We start from the raw sequence: 25749 nt of genomic DNA on the forward strand, positions 1-25749 counted from the left end.
AGAGCTGTTTGCCGGCAGAGAGCAAGCACGGAGATGACCTGCTCTCTGCCTGAGCGTGAGGGGAGGCTGCTGGAGCAGCGCTGCTCCAGTGGCCTCCCCAAACCACCGCTCGGTGCTAAGCCAGTCCAGGACAGCTTGTCCTGGACTGGCTTAGGTAACCAAAAATGCCACCCTCCCTGAGGTCCTGGCATAGCGGCGCCTGAAGCGCTTGCTTCAGGTTGCCTCATGGGAGGTGCGGCGCTGACTAAACCCTGGCCCTGGTGCCTTAGGAGGCTCTATTACGAGACGCTTCACCTTACACCTTCAGCCTTCTGGTCAAGACACCAACAGGTCATGGTCTTGATAAACATAGTTCCATCTCATACATAGCGTGTTATAAAGTTTATAGTCAAATTTGGCTTTGTACCTCGTTTCCAAAAGAAGTAGGATGTCAATGGGTTTACAGACCACTGTTACATTACGGTAATATTTGAAGGTGGGTTCATTTTATTAAAACATGTTTTGGGTTCCCTGGTGCCATTGAGATCAGTAGGTATCAAAGGATCTCAATGGACGATGACCTCTCAGCCTAGTTCTTTCATTCCTGTTGTAGATTGTAAATTTCATTTTTGCAGTCAATTCTTTTCGGGTCCTCTTGTCATGAATCTGCGCTGTTATTAGAAAATGATCATATCTGGGCATGCATTGCATTCAGTTTGCTTTGTCACCCCCTACATTTTGTTATGTCAAAAAACATAACAATTTTTCATACTGTAATACATAGTATTACTGAAACTAATGATATTTGCATATTTAAAACAAGGTGTTAGAAATGAAAACGCTATAATGTAACAAAACATTATGCTATAATTTTATATACAGTCACGCACAGAAGTAGCAATACTTCTATTTTTTTTTTGTTGGAAAAAAAAACATAATTTAAAAAATATTTAACTATTTACAGGTTTCAGAAAGCAATTGCCGATATTAACCGTCGGTTAACCTCACTACTTAAACAATTGATTCCAAGTCTCTTGAATGAATTCCACAGAGGTCTGCTTGCGGAGGGCTACACAGGGCCAGAATTTTGATTGTGCTGTCCCAATATATCATCAAGAATTGTCAAATTGTTTAGCCAGTCTTCATCATTACTGCTGCTACTGCCACCCTTCATTAGACAGTCAATGAAGTCCGCTTCATTACAGTTCGCCGACAGGACGGAACTGTTCTGAGTTGCAACAAAATCATACTGATGGATCTCAGCCCCGGGATTTATCCTGTCAAAGGTTTCAGGTGTTTGAACTGATGTTGGCCCGTAAGATGGTGGACCAAGTTGACCAGGGTTCATTTGGTTAAAAGTGGAAACACTTTGAGGCATTGCTTTCATAGCATTAAGGGCTGCTAGCTGCCCCCGCGACAAACTGCTTGCAATGTTAGGATTGTTTAGGGATCCCACACCTTGACTTGCTTGGGACATACCAAGTTTTTGCATTTGTCTAATTTGGACCCCAGGAGCTATCTGGTTTGGAGGAACCACTCCCTGATGCGGAAACTGCTGGCTTGCCATATTTGGTCTGACGTTTTGTTTGGTGAACAGCGGGTTGTTAGAAAATTGCTGCAAACTGGGATCCATTTGGTTTTGACTTGCTATTCTGGAAACCCCACTTTGAGTCCACATCTGCGTAGAAGGGTTGGCATAGACATTCGGAATTCTTGATATGTTGGACTGCCGTAAATGTTGCTGAGCTGCAGAATGATTTATTAAAGAACTGGTGGTATGTCCAGAAAGTGTCATTCCAGGTCGGATATTCGGCTGGCTATGCACGGTTTGATAGCCAGAAGTCATAGTAAGTGCATTCTGGTTTTGTCTAAGTGGCATACTGAAATCTGAAGATGCTGGAAATATTGCTTGCTGCTTTCCAGTATTCATCATAACCATGGACCCACTATTCTGATTCATTGTTGTTGGTGTTATCCCAGCAGCCATGTTTGTCTGAATCATCCCTTGCGTTGATGCGATTATTCGATGACCTTGGGGTGGTGTTGGCATAGGCTGGACACAGTCTGTACGGAGAGACTGAGGGATATCTACAAAAGACAGAAGCAGGTTGTAACATTTAGTCAGGTAGATAACGCGTTTCGGAGCATAATAAGTATAAATCGAATGTCATTGCAGAGGAGGAAGTTATAATCAGGAACATAATGGAGATTAGTAGAGATGAATGAGTAGTTAAATACTCGATATTCGTTTCGAGTAGCCCCTCAATATTCGACTACTCGAATCGAATATCGAACCCTATTATAGTCTATGGGGGGAAAATGCTCGTTTCAGGGGTAGGCAACATTCGATCAAATTATACTTACCAAGTCCACGAGTGAGGGTCGGGCTGGATCCTCCGAGAAGTCTTCTCCTTGCAGCGTCCCCGCGGCATCTTCCGGCTCTGAATTCACTCTGCCAGGCATCGGGCCTGGGCAGAGCCGACTGCGCATGCCCGCACTACAAACGGACATGCGCAGTCAGCTCTGCCTAGGCCCGATGCCTGGCAGAGTGAATTCAGAGCCGGAAGACGCCGCGGGGAAGCTGCAAGGAGAAGACTTCTAAAGGTAGGAGAAGAACCAGCGTTGATTGGCCGACTGTATAACATTCAGCCAATCAATGCTGGTTCTGCATCGAATTTTTCCATTCGAATAGCGAGTGTTACTCGTTCGAGTACGAGTATTTCGAATACCGTAGTATTCGATTGAATACCTACTCGATCGAATACTACTCGCTCATCTCTAGAGATTAGTAATGGCACTCTATCAGCAGTAAACGGGGAGCCGGGAGGGTAACTATAATATGAAATTGGGTGTTTTTTTTTGTCAAGTGCATTTAGATTTTTACCTAAAGGGTCAATAGTAGCTTAATTATTGTGATCAATAGAAATAAGGGTATATGGTCAAAATAAGTTGCCCCAGAAATAGCCAACAGTGCATAATCCGGATACATCGGAAGTGATGAATGGTCCACAGGACCAAAAAAAGTGGCGCTTGCATGCTAAAGGATCACAGATGAAAGGGCGTGAGATAAGGAACAAACTTCTAGGATTGGCTGGATTACATTTTTTTTTGTGAGCGGACATCTTCATCAGACAGTAGCTGGGTCAATTCAGAAACACATGCATGACATGCTGTTTTTTTGTTGTATTTTTCTGTTGTGTGCTTTAGGCCTACATTTTTTGAGTATAATAAAATCATTCCTTTTAATGAGGAGGTCTTACAGTTCCATGCTGGGTAACATAAATTCCGCACATCCTTTTTTCCTACTGCGGCCTGAGATAGAAGTGGAGGCTAAAATTTCTAACATTTGTCATCACACCTTAGGGGAGTATTGCTTTTCACTGCAGAGACACGGCAAAGTATGGAAACTTATTTTTCAGGCAATGTTCCTTGGGAAAAAGTATGAAAATGAGCTTGTACCAAGCAGACCAGAGACACCTAGAAGCAACTCGTCTGGCTACTCGGTAACACTGCTTTGTACTGATGAAGGGCAAATACCCAAAACTGTGCTGTCTACAAATAGGGCTTTGGTTTGTCTGGTAGGCATCATTTGTACCATAACACTCCGACTAGCGTTGGTTGGTTATACATTGCTTGACTGTCATTGGTTGGATAAAACAAATTTCAGCCAAGGAACATTCACTATAACTAAAAATTGTCAATTGTTTTCAGCTTTATTCTAATGTTTATGGGCACCTACACCGAACAGGAGTCAGTACTGTATCCTAATAACTTACACGATAAGATTACAGTCACAGATAGATTTGGAAACATGATTCAGATTATGGTATGCGATATTGGAGAAGATTTGTTGTAAGTAAAGTCTATAATTTTCTACTTACTTTGAAACTGATTCATCTGCTGAGCTACAAATGCGCTGCGTTGTTCAGACGTCATGCTCATCATATTTTGCCTTGGTTTTACCTGAAATAAATAAAAAATATAATGTAATATAATATAACACGATACATTATAATATCCTCTGCAGTCAGGATAAAGTCTAAGGTTAAGTATATTAGGGTACTGCTGTGTATCTACTGCTCTAATATACAAATTTAGGCTTATAGTTAACCAACGAAAGGTGAAAGAATGCATTAAATAAATGTATATGTCTGGTTTAATATAGAACATATATTCTGAGCATAGCAAGTGGTGGGCAGTCTCTAAGCTATGCCACTACTTGCTGATCCCAGGGATATTACATCTCTTATGGCTTAACGCTTGTTCAGTTGATAGCTGTTATTTCTGACCAGGGGCATAACGCTCGTGGTCGCAGGGAGTGTGACCGGATCTGGAGAGGTAAAAGGCCCGCAGACAGCTGGAGATGGGCCCGGTACCACTATGACAGCAGTTTGGGAAAGCTTGGTTCCCCGACCGCTATACATATTGTAAATGAAAAAGAGCCCTGGCATGTCGCCGGGCCCCTTTTCAATAGCTACTAGCCCGGGGAGGTGACATAAAATAATAAATAGATATACTCACCTCTCCTGAGCTCAGTGTCCTCTCCTGTCAGCATCTTCCGTCATGTGATGGAGGCCTGTAATTAGGCCCCAGTGGTAATATGGGGCGCACCAGCGTACTGACGTCAGTGCGCCGCCACATGACCGCTGAGGACCAATCACAGGCCTCAGCAGAGATGCCAGGATGATGGACGAAGATGGTGAAGACAGCCGGAGCCAGGATACCCCAGAAAGGTGAGGCAAGGTGAGAATTATTATACTCTGGGCATATAATACTGGGGGAGGGGCACTGTTGGGCATATAATACTGTGTGTGGGCCACTGCTGAGGGCAGCAGGGCGCTGTGGGGAAAGGCCCCGGACAAAAGTTGGCACCTGGGCCCACAAGACACTTGTTTCGCCACTGTTACACATGCATACCCATTCCAATTCAGTGCATATGTTATCAATGGGGAGATCAAGCTTTGTAAAGTGTTGCAGAATTTGTTGGAACTATATATAAATAATTTTAATTATTATTGAAATGCAGTATTCTGATAATTCCTCTTTCCCATAAGATAAATTGGTCTTTCCCACCATAATGAGCGGGTTCAGCTGATTTTTCTCCATTTCCACCTAGTCCGTATGGCTGGTTTCAGTCTGGCCATACTGGAACTTTTCATCCAGGGTGTGTAAACTCAATTCCCTTCTTTTTTTTTTGACCACTAAACTTACCCCTGATCTGACACCTTAGTTGTCAATGGTGTTGGGATCATTCATATGAGTATCTGGTGACTGATATGGCTTTGGTGGGTATACATATTAGGATTATATATAGCCTCTACTGTATGCAATACTTGCAGCACACAACTTCTGTAGCTCTTTTTAGCAGATCCAGCATACGTGAAGTGAGACGTACTAGCCGACTTCTGATACATCCTGAATGCATTTCAATTGCTTCCCCGTAGAAGGTCACTGTAGCCTTGTGTGGTCAGCAACACTGAATGACATCTCTGATATAGCAGACACTAGAAGAAGGTCATTTGTTAACTCTTTGGTTCCCAAGAACACCTATCTAGTACTATTATAGGGACGTCATTTAATAATCTTGCTTTGTGTAGGAGTAGGAGATTTCATTATATACAGCATAGCCAGACTGAATAATAATGACTTGTTCAAGGAGGACGTGGACTTGTCTATATTATATAACAATTCAATATGTTACTTTGTAGCAGGAATCTCATTATTGTAGATTTATCATAAAAGTTGCAAATCTTGGCACGCAGACGTTTTTTGCACCAAAATGTGGAATGCATTTGCTCCCACCGACTCACTTTTCTAAATATCAAGAGACTGGGGTAAATTCTATGTCAATTTAGATTTGTGATTCAGACACACAGGGGCAGCGGATGTGCCTAATTTATTAAGGTGTAATGTAATGGTGGTTTAAGTCATTCCCTGATATAAGTGTAGGTATCGATATCTCTTAATTGACTATGATGGAGGGTGTGACATGTATATGGAGCAGATGGCGTTCATTATTTTCCTCTCCTTAAAGCAATCCATAGATATTAGATGTGTATTGACCACCCTTTTGATTTCAATGGGCCCAGGTGACCAGGTACATGGTGGTCTCCAGACTCTCCTTTGATGGTAAGTGTTGTGGGACATAATGATCAGGCAGTTGGGTTACAACATACCCAATCCATTTGCTCAAGGAAGGATAGGTCACTGCTACTAGTTGGGAGCAGCTTTTTCATCATCCAGGACATGGCAAGTCTCTGTGGAAGTTGGGAAATATAACTTTTTAGCTGACAGCTATATAAAGTGTATGGGCAGTATTCAATCATCACATTGGCTTTTTTGATCTATTTTTGTAATTGGTGGGGGACCCGGCAGTCAAACCCACTGATCACATATTTCTAACAAAAGGCGTAGCCTGGTGCTTCTGGCTCCAAATGTGTAACCGAACATGTGCCGTTTATATTACTAGTATCATCTTATCTGGCTGAGTGCCCTTTGCACCCCTGGGGCACTTTTGCAACTGCTACCTAAAAAGGGATTGCCTGGAACAGTGGGTGTCCAAGACTCAGCCCCTGCACTGATCAGCAGTATGGGTCTGCTTCCAATTCCTGTCCTATACCCTGGAAGAATATGAAAATATGTTTCCCAAGAGGGAAAGAGTGTCTCTGTATGTTGCCCTCTGACTTGGCAAAATCCCGCATCATTGCTGAAAAGGCTTGTGGGAAAGTCGGGCATGATGTTCAAGGGAACTTCCCCTAGAGGGCAGCATACAGAGGCACTGTTGCCCTATTCGCATATTCTTCCCATGATCCCCCACAGTGGAATGAAAATGGCTTTGTAGGACTCCACACACCTGACAAGGTGGTCTCTCCCTAAGGAGTGACAATATCGCCATAATCTATCCTATACACAACATAGGGCTGGCAGCAGTTGGCTTAGGTCACTATGTAGTGGTTGAATGCTGGTACTGCAGCCAATGGGAGCTGGAGTTAAGCTGCCATACTGAGGTCCATCCGCCATACTGAGGCCTATCAGCTATCCGCTTCTAGCCCCGTCTTGTGTATATTATGGCTGATCGGTGTGGGAGCCCATCTGTTGGACCCTCGCCGATCAGATATTTTTGGCCTATTCCTAGCATAGGCCATAAATTCCAAATTTCTGGAAAACCTCTGACTAGTAAATTAGAATCCTGTAAAAAAACAACTGATCCTTATAGGTGTTGGGGTTGAGCCCCTGTATGGCAGCCAGTAACTCTCCAATTTCGCTCCTTGTGCTTTGGAGTCCCTTGGGGAGAAATGTGCATTCAAATGTTTGTCATTGTCATATAACATCTCGCTTTGTATTGCTTATACAAATTAGTAGAAAAGATATTAATTGAAAGTTTTACTTGACTTAACTGCAATATCCGCATCCTCGCAACCTAAAGCCTTGTTCCTGATCGCTTACACTATTGTAGCGTCCTGTGACTATTCTGACACTCACACACAACCTGCGCACAAGCCTTAGGCTGCAAAAAACATTCTATAAGCAAGTTTTATCCAAGTGAGAAGTAAAGAAATGATTTTTTACAAACCTGCTGCCGCCTCATTATTTGCTCCTTCAAGATTGCATTGCGTATGTAGCCATTAGCCGTGAGAGGAGTAGGCCCTGGGCCTGCACTTGGTATGGAGCCTGGTTCTTGCATTCTGGGAACAATTCCAGCATTCGGATCCTGCCAGAAAAAGAGGAGCAGAAAAAAAAAAACAATAAATCAGATGAGAATGATTACTAAACTGAAATTTCACCATATTTGCAGTATTCGTATCATTTAATGTCCTTTCAGGCAAATTTCTCAGAGATTTCCTTATTTTGTTTTAAAGAACAATGTATTAATGTATTTCGGAGAACATGAAGAGGCTTTAATGACTCGGAAAGAGAATTCTTTTTTGGCTGTGATTGAGAAACCATTGAAGCGTCGTAAATGGCGCATGTTACTTAAAGGGAACCAACCACCAGAAAAGGTACGTATAGGCTACATTCACATGACGGTTGCAAAACACTACGGACTGTTTTTCACTGCCATTTTGCATCTTGTATTACTAGTAGTTCAACTACTAAACAGTGGGATAATATCTTGAAAGATATGCTTTAACCAGTCATCCAGGGGCCCGGAAGAGGCCAGAAGAAGATGCCGGGGGACTTCTGGATGCCTAGGAGAGGTGAGTATAGCTGTTTGTCATTTTCACTCACCTCCCCTGGGTTTCCACTTATCTGAAGAGACCCCAAAGTATAATGATATTACTCTACACACCACTACACACTATTCATGGTACTATTCATTATATGGATGTATTTTAATATAAAAATGGATAGATATTTGTATCTGTTTTTGCTATAACCCCCTTCAAAAAACCTCAACAGATCTGTTAAACGGATTTTCTGAATGGAGGGCAAAAAGGTGATGTGAGCGGCCCTTTAAGAGGGCTGGTCCCACTCAATGTATATGCAAAAATAGCTGTCAATCACTGCATAGGACCGCCCACTGGACTCCTAAGCTCTGATAGATCAAAGGTTTAAATGAACAAAGTGCAAGATAAAGGAAACCTTTTCCACAAATACTATATATACTTTTATATATACTTTTATATATATATACTATATATATAAAATTAGTCGCCCTTCGATGGGTGATACTCCCAGGTCTGTGAGATCTGATCTTACTGTCTGGCTAAGCTGCTGCCTATCAGTAATGATGGTAAAAAATTATTCACTCCGGAGTCTACAGGAATTACGTTCTTGCTGAGTTTGCCGGAGTTTCCCTTTAAGCCCTGCTTTTCCCAGTGCGTTCTGTGATTAGATGATGTGTCAGCAAAACAATGATTTCCCATATGTATAAATCTAGGCCTAACATCCTTTGTTACAATGTTATCAGCAGATGAACTCCAAGAAAAACCCAGGCTGTGCTGGCTGTAAGTCACTGGGCTGCAGCACACAAAACAGGAAGCCGTACGAGCCTTCACAGACACAAAGGAAGTCTGTAGGGCACGATGGTACAGAGAAAGCGACTTTACATTTGGAATTTGCATTAACATTTGTAAAACCTTGAAGAGATTATTGTAACTTTATTATTATTATTATTATTATTATTATTATTGTCATTTATTAAATTTTTATTTCCCATATACATGGAGAACGGTGATAGCCAAAATGTTTATATTAAAGGGCAAGTTTAGATTTTAGGTATAACAGGTGAACTATGCAGTAAGCAAATAAGTTCAATAATAATCTCTTATTCTAAAATTTTACACAGTATATTTAAAAAAAAGAAACTGTACTGTATATACTAATGCTGGCCGATATGGAACATAAATTAAATAACGTCACTGAAATGGGATGACATCTAGTGGTCATAACTAGTAGTGCACGTTTCCATTTTACAGTTTTAACAGGAGACTATGCAGCAGTAATTTAACTTGTAACATACATTATGTACAGATCACTAAAAGGAAGCTACAAGTTTCCTTATGTAATGCTTATATCACAATATACTCTTACAGAGGTTTGGGAAATTTCAACTTTGTCTTAGTCCTATAGGCACAAGCACCACTACTGTTATCTAGAGATGAGCGAACACTAAAATGTTCGAGGTTCGAAATTCGATTCGAACAGCCGCTCAATGTTCGTGTGTTCGAACGGGTTTCGAACCCCATTATAGTCTATGGGGAACAGATACTCGTTAAGGGGGAAACCCAAATCCGTGTCTGGAGGGTCACCAAGTCCACTATGACACCAAAGGAAATGATGCCAACACCTCTGGAATGACACTGGGACAGCAGGGGAAGCATGTCTGGGGGCATCTAACACACCAAAGACCCTCTATTACCCCAACATCACAGCCTAACAACTACACACTTTACACACTCAATACCACCTCTCTGACAGTAGGAAAACACCTTGAAACATGTGTATTTGGCACTTGCAGTGAGGAGAGCTTGTCACCAGCAGTGAATTTGGCCCTTGTAGTAAGTTGAGGTTGGCACCAACATTTGTTTTGAAAATCAGGGTGGATTGAGCCTCTAACCAGCAGAGTTTGGGCAAATTCATGGTGGAGGGAGCCTCTAAAAACCCCAGTTTGGACCAATTCATGGTGGAGGGAGCCTCTAACCAGCCCAGTTTGGGCAAATTCATGGTGGAGGGAGCCTCTAAAAAACCCAGTTTGGACCAATTCATGGTGGAGGGAGCCTCTAACCAGCCCAGTTTGGGCAAATTCATGGTGGAGGGAGCCTCTAACCAGCCCAGTTTGGACCAATTAATGGTGGAGGGAGCCTCTAACCAGCCCAGTTTGGACCAATTAATGGTGGAGGGAGCCTCTAACCACCCCAGTTTGGACCAATTCATGGTGGAGGGAGCCTCTAAACAGCCCAGTTTGGGCAAATTCATGGTGGAGGGAGCCTCTAAAAAACCCAGTTTGGACCAATTCATGGTGGAGGGAGCCTCTAACCAGCCCAGTTTGGACCAATTAATGGTGGAGGGAGCCTCTAAACAGCCAAGTTTGGACCAATTCATGGTGGAGGGAGCCTCTAAAAACCCCAGTTTGGACCAATTCATGGTGGAGGGAGCCTCTAACCAGCCCAGTTTGGGCAAATTCATGGTGGAGGGAGCCTCTAAACAGCCCAGTTTGGGCAAATTCATGGTGGAGGGAGCCTCTAACCAGCCCAGTTTGGACCAATTAATGGTGGAGGGAGCCTCTAACCAGCCCAGTTTGGACCAATTAATGGTGGAGGGAGCCTCTAACCACCCCAGTTTGGACCAATTCATGGTGGAGGGAGCCTCTAACCAGCCCAGTTTGGACCAATTCAAGGTGGAGGGAGCCTCTAAAAAACCCAGTTTGGACCAATTCATGGTGGAGGGAGCCTCTAAACAGCCCAGTTTGGGCAAATTCATGGTGGAGGGAGCCTCTAAAAACCCCAGTTTGGACCAATTCATGGTGGAGGGAGCCTCTAACCAGCCCAGTTTGGGCAAATTCATGGTGGAGGGAGCCTCTAAAAAACCCAGTTTGGACCAATTCATGGTGGAGGGAGCCTCTAACCAGCCCAGTTTGGGCAAATTCATGGTGGAGGGAGCCTCTAACCAGCCCAGTTTGGACCAATTAATGGTGGAGGGAGCCTCTAACCAGCCCAGTTTGGACCAATTAATGGTGGAGGGAGCCTCTAACCACCCCAGTTTGGACCAATTCATGGTGGAGGGAGCCTCTAAACAGCCCAGTTTGGGCAAATTCATGGTGGAGGGAGCCTCTAAAAAACCCAGTTTGGACCAATTCATGGTGGAGGGAGCCTCTAACCAGCCCAGTTTGGACCAATTCATGGTGGAGGGAGCCTCTAAACAGCCAAGTTTGGACCAATTCATGGTGGAGGGAGCCTCTAAAAACCCCAGTTTGGACCAATTCATGGTGGAGGGAGCCTCTAACCAGCCCAGTTTGGGCAAATTCATGGTGGAGGGAGCCTCTAAACAGCCCAGTTTGGGCAAATTCATGGTGGAGGGAGCCTCTAACCAGCCCAGTTTGGACCAATTAATGGTGGAGGGAGCCTCTAACCAGCCCAGTTTGGACCAATTAATGGTGGAGGGAGCCTCTAACCAGCCCAGTTTGGACCAATTAATGGTGGAGGGAGCCTCTAACCACCCCAGTTTGGACCAATTCATGGTGGAGGGAGCCTCTAACCAGCCCAGTTTGGACCAATTCATGGTGGAGGGAGCCTCTAAAAAACCCAGTTTGGACCAATTCATGGTGGAGGGAGCCTCTAAACAGCCCAGTTTGGGCAAATTCATGGTGGAGGGAGCCTCTAAAAAACCCAGTTTGGACCAATTCATGGTGGAGGGAGCCTCTAACCAGCCCAGTTTGGACCAATTAATGGTGGAGGGAGCCTCTAAACAGCCAAGTTTGGACCAATTCATGGTGGAGGGAGCCTCTAAAAACCCCAGTTTGGACCAATTCATGGTGGAGGGAGCCTCTAACCAGCCCAGTTTGGACCAATTAATGGTGGAGGGAGCCTCTAACCAGCCCAGTTTGGACCAATTAATGGTGGAGGGAGCCTCTAACCACCCCAGTTTGGACCAATTCATGGTGGAGGGAGCCTCTAAACAGCCCAGTTTGGGCAAATTCATGGTGGAGGGAGCCTCTAAAAAACCCAGTTTGGACCAATTCATGGTGGAGGGAGCCTCTAACCAGCCCAGTTTGGACCAATTAATGGTGGAGGGAGCCTCTAAACAGCCAAGTTTGGACCAATTCATGGTGGAGGGAGCCTCTAAAAACCCCAGTTTGGACCAATTCATGGTGGAGGGAGCCTCTAACCAGCCCAGTTTGGGCAAATTCATGGTGGAGGGAGCCTCTAAACAGCCCAGTTTGGGCAAATTCATGGTGGAGGGAGCCTCTAACCAGCCCAGTTTGGACCAATTAATGGTGGAGGGAGCCTCTAACCAGCCCAGTTTGGACCAATTCATGGTGGAGGGAGCCTCTAACCAGCCCAGTTTGGACCAATTAATGGTGGAGGGAGCCTCTAACCACCCCAGTTTGGACCAATTCATGGTGGAGGGAGCCTCTAACCAGCCCAGTTTGGACCAATTCATGGTGGAGGGAGCCTCTAAAAAACCCAGTTTGGACCAATTCATGGTGGAGGGAGCCTCTAAACAGCCCAGTTTGGGCAAATTCATGGTGGAGGGAGCCTCTAAAAAACCCAGTTTGGACCAATTCATGGTGGAGGGAGCCTCTAACCAGCCCAGTTTGGACCAATTAATGGTGGAGGGAGCCTCTAAACAGCCAAGTTTGGACCAATTCATGGTGGAGGGAGCCTCTAAAAACCCCAGTTTGGACCAATTCATGGTGGAGGGAGCCTCTAACCAGCCCAGTTTGGACCAATTAATGGTGGAGGGAGCCTCTAACCAGCCCAGTTTGGACCAATTAATGGTGGAGGGAGCCTCTAACCACCCCAGTTTGGACCAATTCATGGTGGAGGGAGCCTCTAAACAGCCAAGTTTGGACCAATTCATGGTGAAGGGAGCCTCTAAAAACCCGTTTGGACCAATTCATGGTGGAGGGAGCCTCTAACCAGCCCAGTTTGGGCAAATTCATGGTGGAGGGAGCCTCTAAACAGCCCAGTTTGGGCAAATTCATGGTGGAGGGAGCCTCTAACCAGCCCAGTTTGGACCAATTAATGGTGGAGGGAGCCTCTAACCAGCCCAGTTTGGACCAATTAATGGTGGAGGGAGCCTCTAACCACCCCAGTTTGGACCAATTCATGGTGGAGGGAGCCTCTAAACAGCCAAGTTTGGACCAATTCATGGTGGAGGGAGCCTCTAAAAACCCCAGTTTGGACCAATTCATGGTGGAGGGAGCCTCTAACCAGCCCAGTTTGGACCAATTAATGGTGGAGGGAGCCTCTAAACAGCCAAGTTTTGGGAAATTCATGGTGGAGGGAGCCTCTAACCAGCCCAGTTTGGACCAATTCATGGTGGAGGGAGCCTCTAAACAGCCCAGTTTGGGCAAATTCATGGTGGAGGGAGCCTCTAAAAAACCCAGTTTGGACCAATTCATGGTGGAGGGAGCCTCTAACCAGCCCAGTTTGGACCAATTAATGGTGGAGGGAGCCTCTAACCAGCCCAGTTTGGACCAATTAATGGTGGAGGGAGCCTCTAACCACCCCAGTTTGGACCAATTCATGGTGGAGGGAGCCTCTAAACAGCCAAGTTTGGACCAATTCATGGTGGAGGGAGCCTCTAAAAACCCCAGTTTGGACCAATTCATGGTGGAGGGAGCCTCTAACCAGCCCAGTTTGGGCAAATTCATGGTGGAGGGAGCCTCTAAACAGCCCAGTTTGGGCAAATTCATGGTGGAGGGAGCCTCTAAAAAACCCAGTTTGGACCAATTCATGGTGGAGGGAGCCTCTAAACAGCCAAGTTTGGACCAATTCATGGTGAAGGGAGCCTCTAAAAACCCGTTTGGACCAATTCATGGTGGAGGGAGCCTCTAACCAGCCCAGTTTGGGCAAATTCATGGTGGAGGGAGCCTCTAAACAGCCCAGTTTGGGCAAATTCATGGTGGAGGGAGCCTCTAACCAGCCCAGTTTGGACCAATTAATGGTGGAGGGAGCCTCTAACCAGCCCAGTTTGGACCAATTAATGGTGGAGGGAGCCTCTAACCACCCCAGTTTGGACCAATTCATGGTGGAGGGAGCCTCTAAACAGCCAAGTTTGGACCAATTCATGGTGGAGGGAGCCTCTAAAAACCCCAGTTTGGACCAATTCATGGTGGAGGGAGCCTCTAACCAGCCCAGTTTGGACCAATTAATGGTGGAGGGAGCCTCTAAACAGCCAAGTTTTGGGAAATTCATGGTGGAGGGAGCCTCTAACCAGCCCAGTTTGGACCAATTCATGGTGGAGGGAGCCTCTAAACAGCCCAGTTTGGGCAAATTCATGGTGGAGGGAGCCTCTAAAAAACCCAGTTTGGACCAATTCATGGTGGAGGGAGCCTCTAACCAGCCCAGTTTGGACCAATTAATGGTGGAGGGAGCCTCTAACCAGCCCAGTTTGGACCAATTAATGGTGGAGGGAGCCTCTAACCACCCCAGTTTGGACCAATTCATGGTGGAGGGAGCCTCTAAACAGCCAAGTTTGGACCAATTCATGGTGGAGGGAGCCTCTAAAAACCCCAGTTTGGACCAATTCATGGTGGAGGGAGCCTCTAACCAGCCCAGTTTGGGCAAATTCATGGTGGAGGGAGCCTCTAAACAGCCCAGTTTGGGCAAATTCATGGTGGAGGGAGCCTCTAAAAAACCCAGTTTGGACCAATTCATGGTGGAGGGAGCCTCTAACCAGCCCAGTTTGGACCAATTAATGGTGGAGGGAGCCTCTAACCAGCCAAGTTTGGACCAATTCATGGTGGAGGGAGCCTCTAAAAACCCCAGTTTGGACCAATTCATGGTGGAGGGAGCCTCTAACCAGCCCAGTTTGGGCAAATTCATGGTGGAGGGAGCCTCTAAACAGCCCAGTTTGGGCAAATTCATGGTGGAGGGAGCCTCTAACCAGCCCAGTTTGGACCAATTAATGGTGGAGGGAGCCTCTAACCAGCCCAGTTTGGACCAATTAATGGTGGAGGGAGCCTCTAACCAGCCCAGTTTGGACCAATTAATGGTGGAGGGAGCCTCTAACCACCCCAGTTTGGATCAATTCATGGTGGAGGGAGCCTCTAACCAGCCCAGTTTGGACCAATTCATGGTGGAGGGAGCCTCTAAAAAACCCAGTTTGGACCAATTCATGGTGGAGGGAGCCTCTAAACAGCCCAGTTTGGGCAAATTCATGGTGGAGGGAGCCTCTAAACAGCCCAGTTTGGGCAAATTCATGGTGGAGGGAGCCTCTAACCAGCCCAGTTTGGACCAATTAATGGTGGAGGGAGCCTCTAACCAGCCCAGTTTGGACCAATTCATGGTGGAGGGAGCCTCTAAACAGCCCAGTTTTGGCAAATTCATGGTGGAAGGAGCCTCTAACCAGCAGAGTTGTGGGAAAGCAGGGTGGAGGGAGCCTCTAACCAGCAGAGTTGGTGGAAATCAGGGTGGAGGGAGCCTCTAACCAGCAGAGTTGGGGGAAATCATGTTGGAGGGAGCCTAGTATTAGCAGAATTGTGCAACGCTTATGGTGGATGAGTATGAGGATGCGGAGGAATTGGAGAGGTTGAGTACAGACATGGAGTTTCATGTTGGGGTGCTTTACACAGGTGGGCACAAAAATGAAGGCTCTATCCAGTGGTGGTTCATTTTTATCAAAGTGAGCCGGTCGGCACTCTCAGCTGACAGACGGGTGCGCTTGTCAGTGATGATGCCACCGGCTGCACTGAACACCCTCTCAGATAGGACGCTGGCGGCAGGACAGGACAGCACCTCCAAGGCATATAGGGCAAGTTCAAGCCACAGGTCCAACTTCGACACCCAATACGTGTAGGGCGCAGAGGGGTCGGAGAGGACAGGGCTGTGGTCGGAAAGGTATTCCCGCAACATGCGCCTATACTTCTCACGCCTGGTGACACTAGGACCCTCCGTGGCGGCACTTTGGCGAGGGGGTGCCATCAAGGTGTCCCAGACCTTAGACAGTGTGCCCCTCGTTTGTGTGGACCGGTGAGAACTTGGTTGCCTACTGGAGGAACTGCCCTCCCTGCCGCCAACGTCACATGCTGGAAACATCTCCATCATATTCTGCACCAATTGCCTGTGGCAAGCATTGATGCGATTGGCCCTCCCCTCTACCGGAATAAAAGACGAGATGTTGTTTTTATACCGGGGGTCAAGGATAGCAAAGATCCAGTACTGGTTGTCCTCCATGATTTTGACAATACGCTTGTCGGTTGTAAAGCACCCCAACATGAACTCAGCCATGTCTGCCACAGTGTTAGTTGGCATGACTCCTCTGGCCCCACCGGAAAGTTCAATCTCCATTTCCTCCTCATCCTCCATGTCTACCCATCCGCGCTGCAACAATGGGACGATTCGAAGTTGCCCGGAAGCCTCCTGTATCACCATCACATCATCGGACAACTCTTCTTCCTCCTCCTCCTCCTCCTCCTCCTCCATTAAACGCAGTGAAGCGGACAGATGTGTGGACCTACTCTCCAGCTGTGACGGATCGGATGCTATCCCTAACTCCTCTGTGTGATCTGAGTTATCCCTGATGTCAATCAGGGATTCTCTCAGAACACACAAGAGCGGGATTGTAAGGCTCACCATCGCATCCTCAGAGCTCACCCTCCTTGTGGACTCCTCAAAGACCCGTAGGATGTCACAAAGGTCTCTCATCCATGGCCACTCATGGATGTGAAACTGAGGCAGCTGACTTTGTGGCACCCTAGGGTTTTGTAGCTGGTATTCCATCAAAGGTCTCTGCTGCTCAACCACTCTATTCAACATCTGAAACGTTGAGTTCCAGCGTGTGGGGACGTCGCACAAAAGCCGGTGTTGTGGCACATGCAGGCGTTGCTGGAGAGATTTTAAGCTAGCAGCGGCTACTGTCGACTTGCGAAAGTGGGCGCACATGCGCCGCACTTTCACCAGTAGCTCTGGAACATTGGGGTAGCTCTTTAGGAAACGTTGCACCACTAGGTTGAAGACGTGGGCCAGGCATGGAACATGTTGGAGTCCGGCAAGCTCCAGAGCTGCTACCAGGTTCCGGCCGTTATCACAAACGACCATGCCTGGGCCCAGGTGCAGCGGCTCAAACCATATTGCCGTCTCATCGAGGAGGGCATCCCTCACCTCGGAGGCAGTGTGCTGTCTGTCCCCCAAGCTGATCAGCTTCAGCACAGCCTGCTGACGTCTACCAACGCCAGTGCTGCAACGTTTCCAACTCGTAGCTGGGGTCAATCTAACAGCGGAGGAGGAGGCGGTGGCGGAGGAGGAGGCGGTGGCGGAGGAGGAGGCGGTAGAGGAGGAGGAGGAGGGGGGTGTTCTTCTCGTGTCCCTGCCAGGAATGTTAGGCGGGGAGACGAGGTACACCGGGCCAGTTTGGGAAGCAGTCCCAGCCTCAACTACATTCACCCAGTGTGCCGTCAGTGAAATGTAGCGTCCCTGTCCGCATGCACTTGTCCACGCGTCGGTGGTCAAGTGGACCTTTGTGCAAAGCGCGGAACTAAGGGCCCGCCTGATGTTGAGTGACACGTGCTGGTGCAAGGCGGGGACGGCACACCGGGAGAAGTAGTGACGGCTAGGGACGGCATAGCGAGGTGCCGCAGTTGCCATCAGGTCCAGGAAGGCGGGAGTTTCAACAAGCCGGAACGCCAACATCTCCTGGGCCAGCAGTTTAGCGATGTTGGCGTTCAAGGCTTGCGCGTGTGGGTGGTTAGCAGTGTATTTCTGCCGCCGCTCCAATGTCTGAGAGATGGTGGGTTGTTGTAAAGAAACGCCTGATGGTGCCTTTGATGGTGCAGGAGAAGGAGATAAGACAGGACCAGGGGAGGATGAGGTAGAAGTCAACAAAGTGGCGGAGGCAGATGAAGTGGTGTCCTGGCTCGTCCTCTGGAGTGCATCGCCAGCACAGTCAGCAGTGGCAGTGGCAGAGGCAGAGGCAGTGGCAGAGGCAGTGGCAGTGGCGTGAACGGCAGGCGGCCTTTGTCCTGCCGTTGCTGCCTGCCACTGATTCCAGTGCTTGGATTCCAAATGACGGCGCATTGAAGTGGTGGACAGGTTGCTCTTCTCAGAGCCCCTAATCAATTTCGAGAGGCAAATTGTGCAGACAACACTATATCTGTCCTCGGCGCATTCCTTGAAAAAACTCCACACCTTCGAGAAACGTGCCCTCGAGGTGGGAGTTTTTCGGGGCTGGGTACGAACTGGAACATCTTGGGAGATTCCGGGTGTGGCCTGGCTTCGCCTAAGCTGCTGACCTCTGCCTCTGCCTCTAGCTACCCTTTTTGGTGCTGCACCTGCCTCAACATCCACACTACTTTCCCCGCTTGACATCCCCCCTGTCCAGGTCGGGTCAGTGTCCTCATCATCCACCACTTCCTCTTCCAACTCCTGTCTCATCTCCTCCTCCCGCACAATGCGCCGGTCAACTGGATGCCCTGACGGCAACTGCGTCACATCATCGTCGATGAGGGTGGGTTGCTGGTCATCCACCACCAAATCGAACGGAGATGGAGGATACTCTAGTGTTTGAGCATCTGGACACAGATGCTCCTCTGTTAGGTTCGTGGAATCGTGACGTGGAGAGGCAGGTTGAGGGACAATGAAAGGAGCGGAGAACAGCTCTGGGGAGCAGGGACAGTTTGGGTTATTGTTCTGTAAAGCTTCGGAATTTTGGGAGGAAGGAAGACAAGACTGTTGGGTAATAGGAGGAGAGGAGGCAGAGTCTGACTGGCTGCTGGACAATGTGCTGTAAGCGTTCTCTGACAGCCATTGCAAGACCTGTTCCTGGTTCTCGGGCCTACTAAGGTTTGTACCCTGCAGTTTAGTTAATGTGGCAAGCAACCCTGGCACTGTGGAGTGGCGCAATGCTTGCTGCCCCACAGGAGTAGGCACGGGACGCCCTGTGGCTTCACTGCTACCTTGCTCCCCAGAACCATTCCCCCGACCTCGCCCACGGCCTCGTCCACGTCCCTTTCCGGGAGCCTTGCGCATTTTGAATTCCTAGTTAGAAATTGGCACTGTATACCAGTAGTAAAAATTGTGGGTGCACGTAACCCCAATATATTCTTTGAATTCCCAGTCAGACACTGGCACTATATGGCAGTAGCAAGAAATGAGGGTATTTGTATTCCCAATATACTCTTTAAATTCCCAGTCAGACAATGGCACTGTATACCAGTAGTAAAAATTGTGGGTGCACGTAACCCCAATATATTCTTTGAATTACCAGTCAGAAACTGGCACTATATGGCAGTAGCAAGAAATGAGGGTATTTATAACCCCAATATATTCTTTGAATTCCCAGTCAGACAATGGCACTGTATACCAGTAGTAAAAATTGTGGGTGCACGTAACCCCAATATATTCTTTGAATTCCCAGTCAGAAACTGGCACTATATGGCAGTAGCAAGAAATGAGGGTATTTGTATTCCCAATATACTCTTTAAATTCCCAGTCAGACAATGGCACTGTATACCAGTAGTAAAAATTGTGGGTGCACGTAACCCCAATATATTCTTTGAATTCCCAGTCAGACACTGGCACTATATGGCAGTAGCAAGAAATGAGGGTATTTGTATTCCCAATATACTCTTTAAATTCCCAGTCAGACAATGGCACTGTATACCAGTAGTAAAAATTGTGGGTGCACGTAACCCCAATATATTCTTTGAATTCCCAGTCAGAAACTGGCACTATATGGCAGTAGCAAGAAATGAGGGTATTTGTATTCCCAATATACTCTTTGAATTCCCAGTCAGACAATGGCACTGTATACCAGTAGTAAAAATTGTGGGTGCACGTAACCCCAATATATTCTTTGAATTACCAGTCAGAAACTGGCACTATATGGCAGTAGCAAGAAATGAGGGTATTTATAACCCCAATATATTCTTTGAATTCCCAGTCAGACAATGGCACTGTATACCAGTAGTAAAAATTGTGGGTGCACGTAACCCCAATATATTCTTTGAATTACCAGTCAGAAACTGGCACTATATGGCAGTAGCAAGAAATGAGGGTATTTGTATTCCCAATATACTCTTTGAATTCCCAGTCAGACAATGGCACTGTATACCAGTAGTAAAAATTGTGGGTGCACGTAACCCCAATATATTCTTTGAATTACCAGTCAGAAACTGGCACTATATGGCAGTAGCAAGAAATGAGGGTATTTATAACCCCAATATATTCTTTGAATTCCCAGTCAGACAATGGCACTGTATACCAGTAGTAAAAATTGTGGGTGCACGTAACCCCAATATATTCTTTGAATTCCCAGTCAGAAACTGGCACTATATGGCAGTAGCAAGAAATGAGGGTATTTATAACCCCAATATATTCTTTGAATTCCCAGTCAGACAATGGCACTGTATACCAGTAGTAAAAATTGTGGGTGCACGTAACCCCAATATATTCTTTGAATTACCAGTCAGAAACTGGCACTATATGGCAGTAGCAAGAAATGAGGGTATTTGTATTCCCAATATACTCTTTGAATTCCCAGTCAGACAATGGCACTGTATACCAGTAGTAAAAATTGTGGGTGCACGTAACCCCAATATATTCTTTGAATTACCAGTCAGACACTGGCACTATATGGCAGTAGCAAGAAATGAGGGTATTTGTATTCCCAATATATTCTTTGAATTCCCAGTCAGACAATGGCACTGTATACCAGTAGTAAAAATTGTGGGTGCACGTAACCCCAATATATTCTTTGAATTACCAGTCAGACACTGGCACTATATGGCAGTAGCAAGAAATGAGGGTATTTGTATTCCCAATATATTCTTTGAATTCCCAGTCAGACAATGGCACTGTATACCAGTAGTAAAAATTGTGGGTGCACGTAACCCCAATATATTCTTTGAATTCCCAGTCAGACACTGGCACTATATGGCAGTAGCAAGAAATGAGGGTATTTGTATTCCCAATATACTCTTTGAATTCCCAGTCAGACAATGGCACTGTATACCAGTAGTAAAAATTGTGGGTGCACGTAACCCCAATATATTCTTTGAATTACCAGTCAGAAACTGGCACTATATGGCAGTAGCAAGAAATGAGGGTATTTGTATTCCCAATATACTCTTTGAATTCCCAGTCAAACAATGGCACTGTATACCAGTAGTAAAAATTGTGGGTGCACGTAACCCCAATATATTCTTTGAATTCCCAGTCAGAAACTGGCACTATATGGCAGTAGCAAGAAATGAGGGTATTTGTATTCCCAATATACTCTTTGAATTCCCAGTCAGACAATGGCACTGTATACCAGTAGTAAAAATTGTGGGTGCACGTAACCCCAATATATTCTTTGAATTACCAGTCAGAAACTGGCACTATATGGCAGTAGCAAGAAATGAGGGTATTTATAACCCCAATATATTCTTTGAATTCCCAGTCAGACAATGGCACTGTATACCAGTAGTAAAAATTGTGGGTGCACGTAACCCCAATATATTCTTTGAATTCCCAGTCAGAAACTGGCACTATATGGCAGTAGCAAGAAATGAGGGTATTTGTATTCCCAATATACTCTTTGAATTCCCAGTCAGACAATGGCACTGTATACCAGTAGTAAAAATTGTGGGTGCACGTAACCCCAATATATTCTTTGAATTCCCAGTCAGACACTGGCACTATATGGCAGTAGCAAGAAATGAGGGTATTTGTATTCCCAATATACTCTTTGAATTCCCAGTCAAACAATGGCACTGTATACCAGTAGTAAAAATTGTGGGTGCACGTAACCCCAATATATTCTTTGAATTACCAGTCAGACACTGGCACTATATGGCAGTAGCAAGAAATGAGGGTATTTGTATTCCCAATATATTCTTTGAATTCCCAGTCAGACAATGGCACTGTATACCAGTAGTAAAAATTGTGGGTGCACGTAACCCCAATATATTCTTTGAATTACCAGTCAGAAACTGGCACTATATGGCAGTAGCAAGAAATGAGGGTATTTGTATTCCCAATATATTCTTTGAATTCCCAGTCAGACAATGGCACTGTATACCAGTAGTAAAAATTGTGGGTGCACGTAACCCCAATATATTCTTTGAATTACCAGTCAGACACTGGCACTATATGGCAGTAGCAAGAAATGAGGGTATTTGTATTCCCAATATATTCTTTGAATTCCCAGTCAGACAATGGCACTGTATACCAGTAGTAAAAATTGTGGGTGTATATAGCCCCAATTCTATTGCTAGGGGACTTGCAGGGTATTTCTGGGGTGAAGGTGGGGGGGCACACCGTTGGAACGGGTATCGGGGTATATATCGGGTATACGGGAATACACTGACAGTGTATTCCATTCAGGATCCTGGGAAAGCTGGGTTGCGGCGATTGAGCCCGTCAGTGCCACGTTACACTGACAAGCTTCTCCCTGGAATTTAGCTCTTATAAGAGCTGTTGGTTGTCTTCTCCTTCCTATCCTAGCCTGTCCCTGCCTACCCAGAATCTAAGCCCTAGCTAGCTGGACGGAAACCTCCGTCCTCGGTGAATTGCAAGCTCAGAATGACGCGAACCTGGGCGGCGCTGTTCTTTTAAATTAGAGGTCACATGTATTCGGCAGCCAATGGGTTTTGCCTACTTTTTTCAACGTCACCGGTGTCGTAGTTCCTGTCCCACCTACCCTGCGCTGTTATTGGAGCAAAAAAGGCGCCAGGGAAGGTGGGAGGGGAATCGAGTAATGGCGCACTTTACCACGCGGTGTTCGATTCGATTCGAACATGCCGAACAGCCTAATATCCGATCGAACATGAGTTCGATAGAACACTGTTCGCTCATCTCTACTGTTATCCCATTTGACTAATGTCTTCTGCACCTGCTGATCCTCTCATGTCAATAGGGATCTGCTAACTCTCTCTATGGCAAATGTTTGAAAGATCAGGATCAGGCTGTTGGATTTGAACATGTCCCATCCTTTTTGTCCTGAGCAAGAATCAGCTGCTGCCAGGGACAGCATAGATAGAAGGATGTCCATTTACGTTAGATACATACTGACTGCCATTTAATGTGGATGGTCTGTATTATTTGGTATTGCTCTCTAACTGCTTTCTTCCAAAAAATGTGTCTCTGTGCGCAAAGACCTTGATCTAACCTTGGTCATATTCTATCTATCTATCTATCTATCTATCTATCTATCTATCTATCTATCTATCTATCTATCTCCTATCTATCTATTTATTATCTATCTATCTATCTATCTATCTATTTATTATCTATCTATCTATCTATCTATCTATCTATCTATCTATCTCCTGTCTATCTATCTCCTATCTATCTATCTATCTATCTATCTATCTATCTATCTATCTATCTATCTATCTATCTATCTATCGTAGAGGTGGACAATCCTGCAGGAACTAAACTGTAGAAAAACAAAGTTGTATTGCCTGGTTCACCTCTTCGTTCGGTATTCCATTCGGGGAGTCAGTTTGGGAACCCACCAGAATGGAATACCATATGCATCAAAAAGCATGAGCACATGGACCCCATAGACTATAATGGGGTCCATGTGTTTTCCGCACGAATACTGTGGAGAGGAAAGTAGTTCTTGAAGTACTTTCTCCCGCATGACTTGTGCGGACACTGCACGGAAAACACATGGACCCCATTATAGTCTATGGGGTCCGTGTGCTTTCATTGCTCACCGCTTTTTAATGCATTCGGTATTCTGTTCAAGCGGTCCTCGAACGGAATACCGAACGCAGGCCTAAAACTTACATGACTCCACGAGCTTAGCTGCTTTTTCAACATTATATAGAAGTGCCGATCCTTCTGAATAGAATCAGTCTGCAATGTGGAAATACTTCATCCTAAGTAATATTCTTAAAAACTGTTATTTTTCCATATATTGCCGCCTTTCACAATCTACCAAGTATAAGAATACCTGTCAGAGCTATTCAAACCCTACCATAGAAAAATCACTGTTTTATACGTACCTTAGAAAGACAGAATTCCCCGCCAGGTACTTGGAGCTGCGGAAATCACTTCCTTTATTTATCAATGTGTCACTAGGTGAATTCAGTCGCCCCTCCTGTGTAGTTTAACATGGCACCTTAAAATATAAGGCACTTAATGCAAACAGTGTAGCATAGCCTATATCCAGCTGGCTGGCTGCCTCTGTGTCACAAGCTATCTATTATTCTGCAGTTACTGCTAAACTTTGAATAATACAGATCGCCTCTGGGGGAATATCTGAAAAAGGACGGATCCGGTTTGTATACTCTTTACATGAAAGAGGCCGCACTGCTTACTGCCGTCTTGTTTCTTCCTTCCCCCAGACGCCGCTTGTTGCGTGCGGGCAGCCTGCTTTTATTGAAGGATACAAGTTTAACAAACTAAGATCCTTTTTGATGCTTTGCTTACGGCGATTATCAGTCACAACAATTGGCAACGTAGCAGTCATCGTGTTTACCCCTGATATGTAGAGCGCCAACCCGAAAAGTCTATATTCTCGATGACAGCTTCCATAAGCTAATGCCTCTATGGTCTGGAATTGAGATCTGGAAAATCCTATTTGTATCATTTATAAAAATTCATTTTTGCTTCTTTAGGTTAAGTCACATGCGAGTCCGAGTCCTTGATCTGTCTTCTAAGTTGTTATTCACAGCCAACACTGGAACTACATAGTGGACAGAATTGGTAGCAGACGGCTCTATTCACTGTATAGTGGCACTACCTATTTTCTGCAGCTCCGCTACCTATATAGCTTCCCTAACCACTGTATAGCATTGGCGACTTCCCATATGAGTTGATCGATGGGGGGGTGCTAGGTGTTGGACCCCCATTGATCTGATATTGATAATTTATCCGGAGGTCATCAATACTTAAAGGCTGGAAGACCCCTTTAATTATGCAACACTATGTAGCCAAGGGAATATCATATTACAAAAAAGCAATATGTTTAACCCTAATTTTTAACTATATTTGCCATATACAATGCATTGTACTGTATATACATTGCATATTATTATTATTTATTATTATTTATTTATATAGCACCATTAATTCCAAGGTGCTTTACATTTGCATAGGCCTAATGTATCTGTAGACTTGCCTGTATATGTTTTTGCATGTTTAATTGTTATTTGACAGAATCTAACTTTTTTTTACTGTATTAAAAAGTATGATCTATGCTTTTTAATATAACGTACCACATGTATTATACAGAACTCTACAGTAATATATACAGCAGTCACTAGTAAGCTTGCAGGGTGTATGTGTGTGTCCTGTTATACCATTATCTGCACCGCCCTTGTAGATAACCTTGCTTGCCAAGGTTCACAGGTTAAATGGTACGGCATAGGCGTCAAGTGTCTTAGAAAATCATGAGACTTTCCAGGTATAAGCATGACATATAACACAATGTATGTTTTATCAGTGCAATTGTATACAAAATAATAAAGCGTTCTCCTGCTAAGACAAGGGGATCATCATGAAGGCACCGTTACTAGTCTGGAGCCCAGCTTTTGTGAGACTCTGTACAAAAAGTTGCCAAATTACGCCATTAGACCGTATATGATTTTGCTAATATCACTGCATCCCTATAAATATCCACGGTATATGACCCAGATGACATCCCCTATAGAGATCTGCAGTGGTGAACCTT

The 25749-nt window shown here is 45.5% G+C and overlaps 1 protein-coding gene across 1 annotated transcript in view; it reads right to left on the reverse strand.

The window, feature by feature from the left end:
- Positions 1–374: 374 nt before the first annotated feature.
- Positions 375–25749, reverse strand: part of MAMLD1 (mastermind like domain containing 1) — a 177266-nt gene continuing 151891 nt past the window's right edge. Inside the window, exons 3-5 of the mRNA XM_075260651.1 lie at positions 7553–7690; positions 3861–3942; positions 375–2067 (exon numbers count right to left, since the gene is read on the reverse strand). Of these exons, the coding sequence (XP_075116752.1) occupies positions 1049–2067; positions 3861–3942; positions 7553–7690 (1239 nt within the window). The 3' untranslated portion in view covers positions 375–1048. The remainder of the gene's footprint in view (positions 2068–3860; positions 3943–7552; positions 7691–25749) is intronic.

The sequence above is a fragment of the Leptodactylus fuscus genome, chromosome 11 (assembly GCF_031893055.1).
Source record: "Leptodactylus fuscus isolate aLepFus1 chromosome 11, aLepFus1.hap2, whole genome shotgun sequence".
NCBI lineage: Eukaryota > Metazoa > Chordata > Amphibia > Anura > Leptodactylidae > Leptodactylus > Leptodactylus fuscus.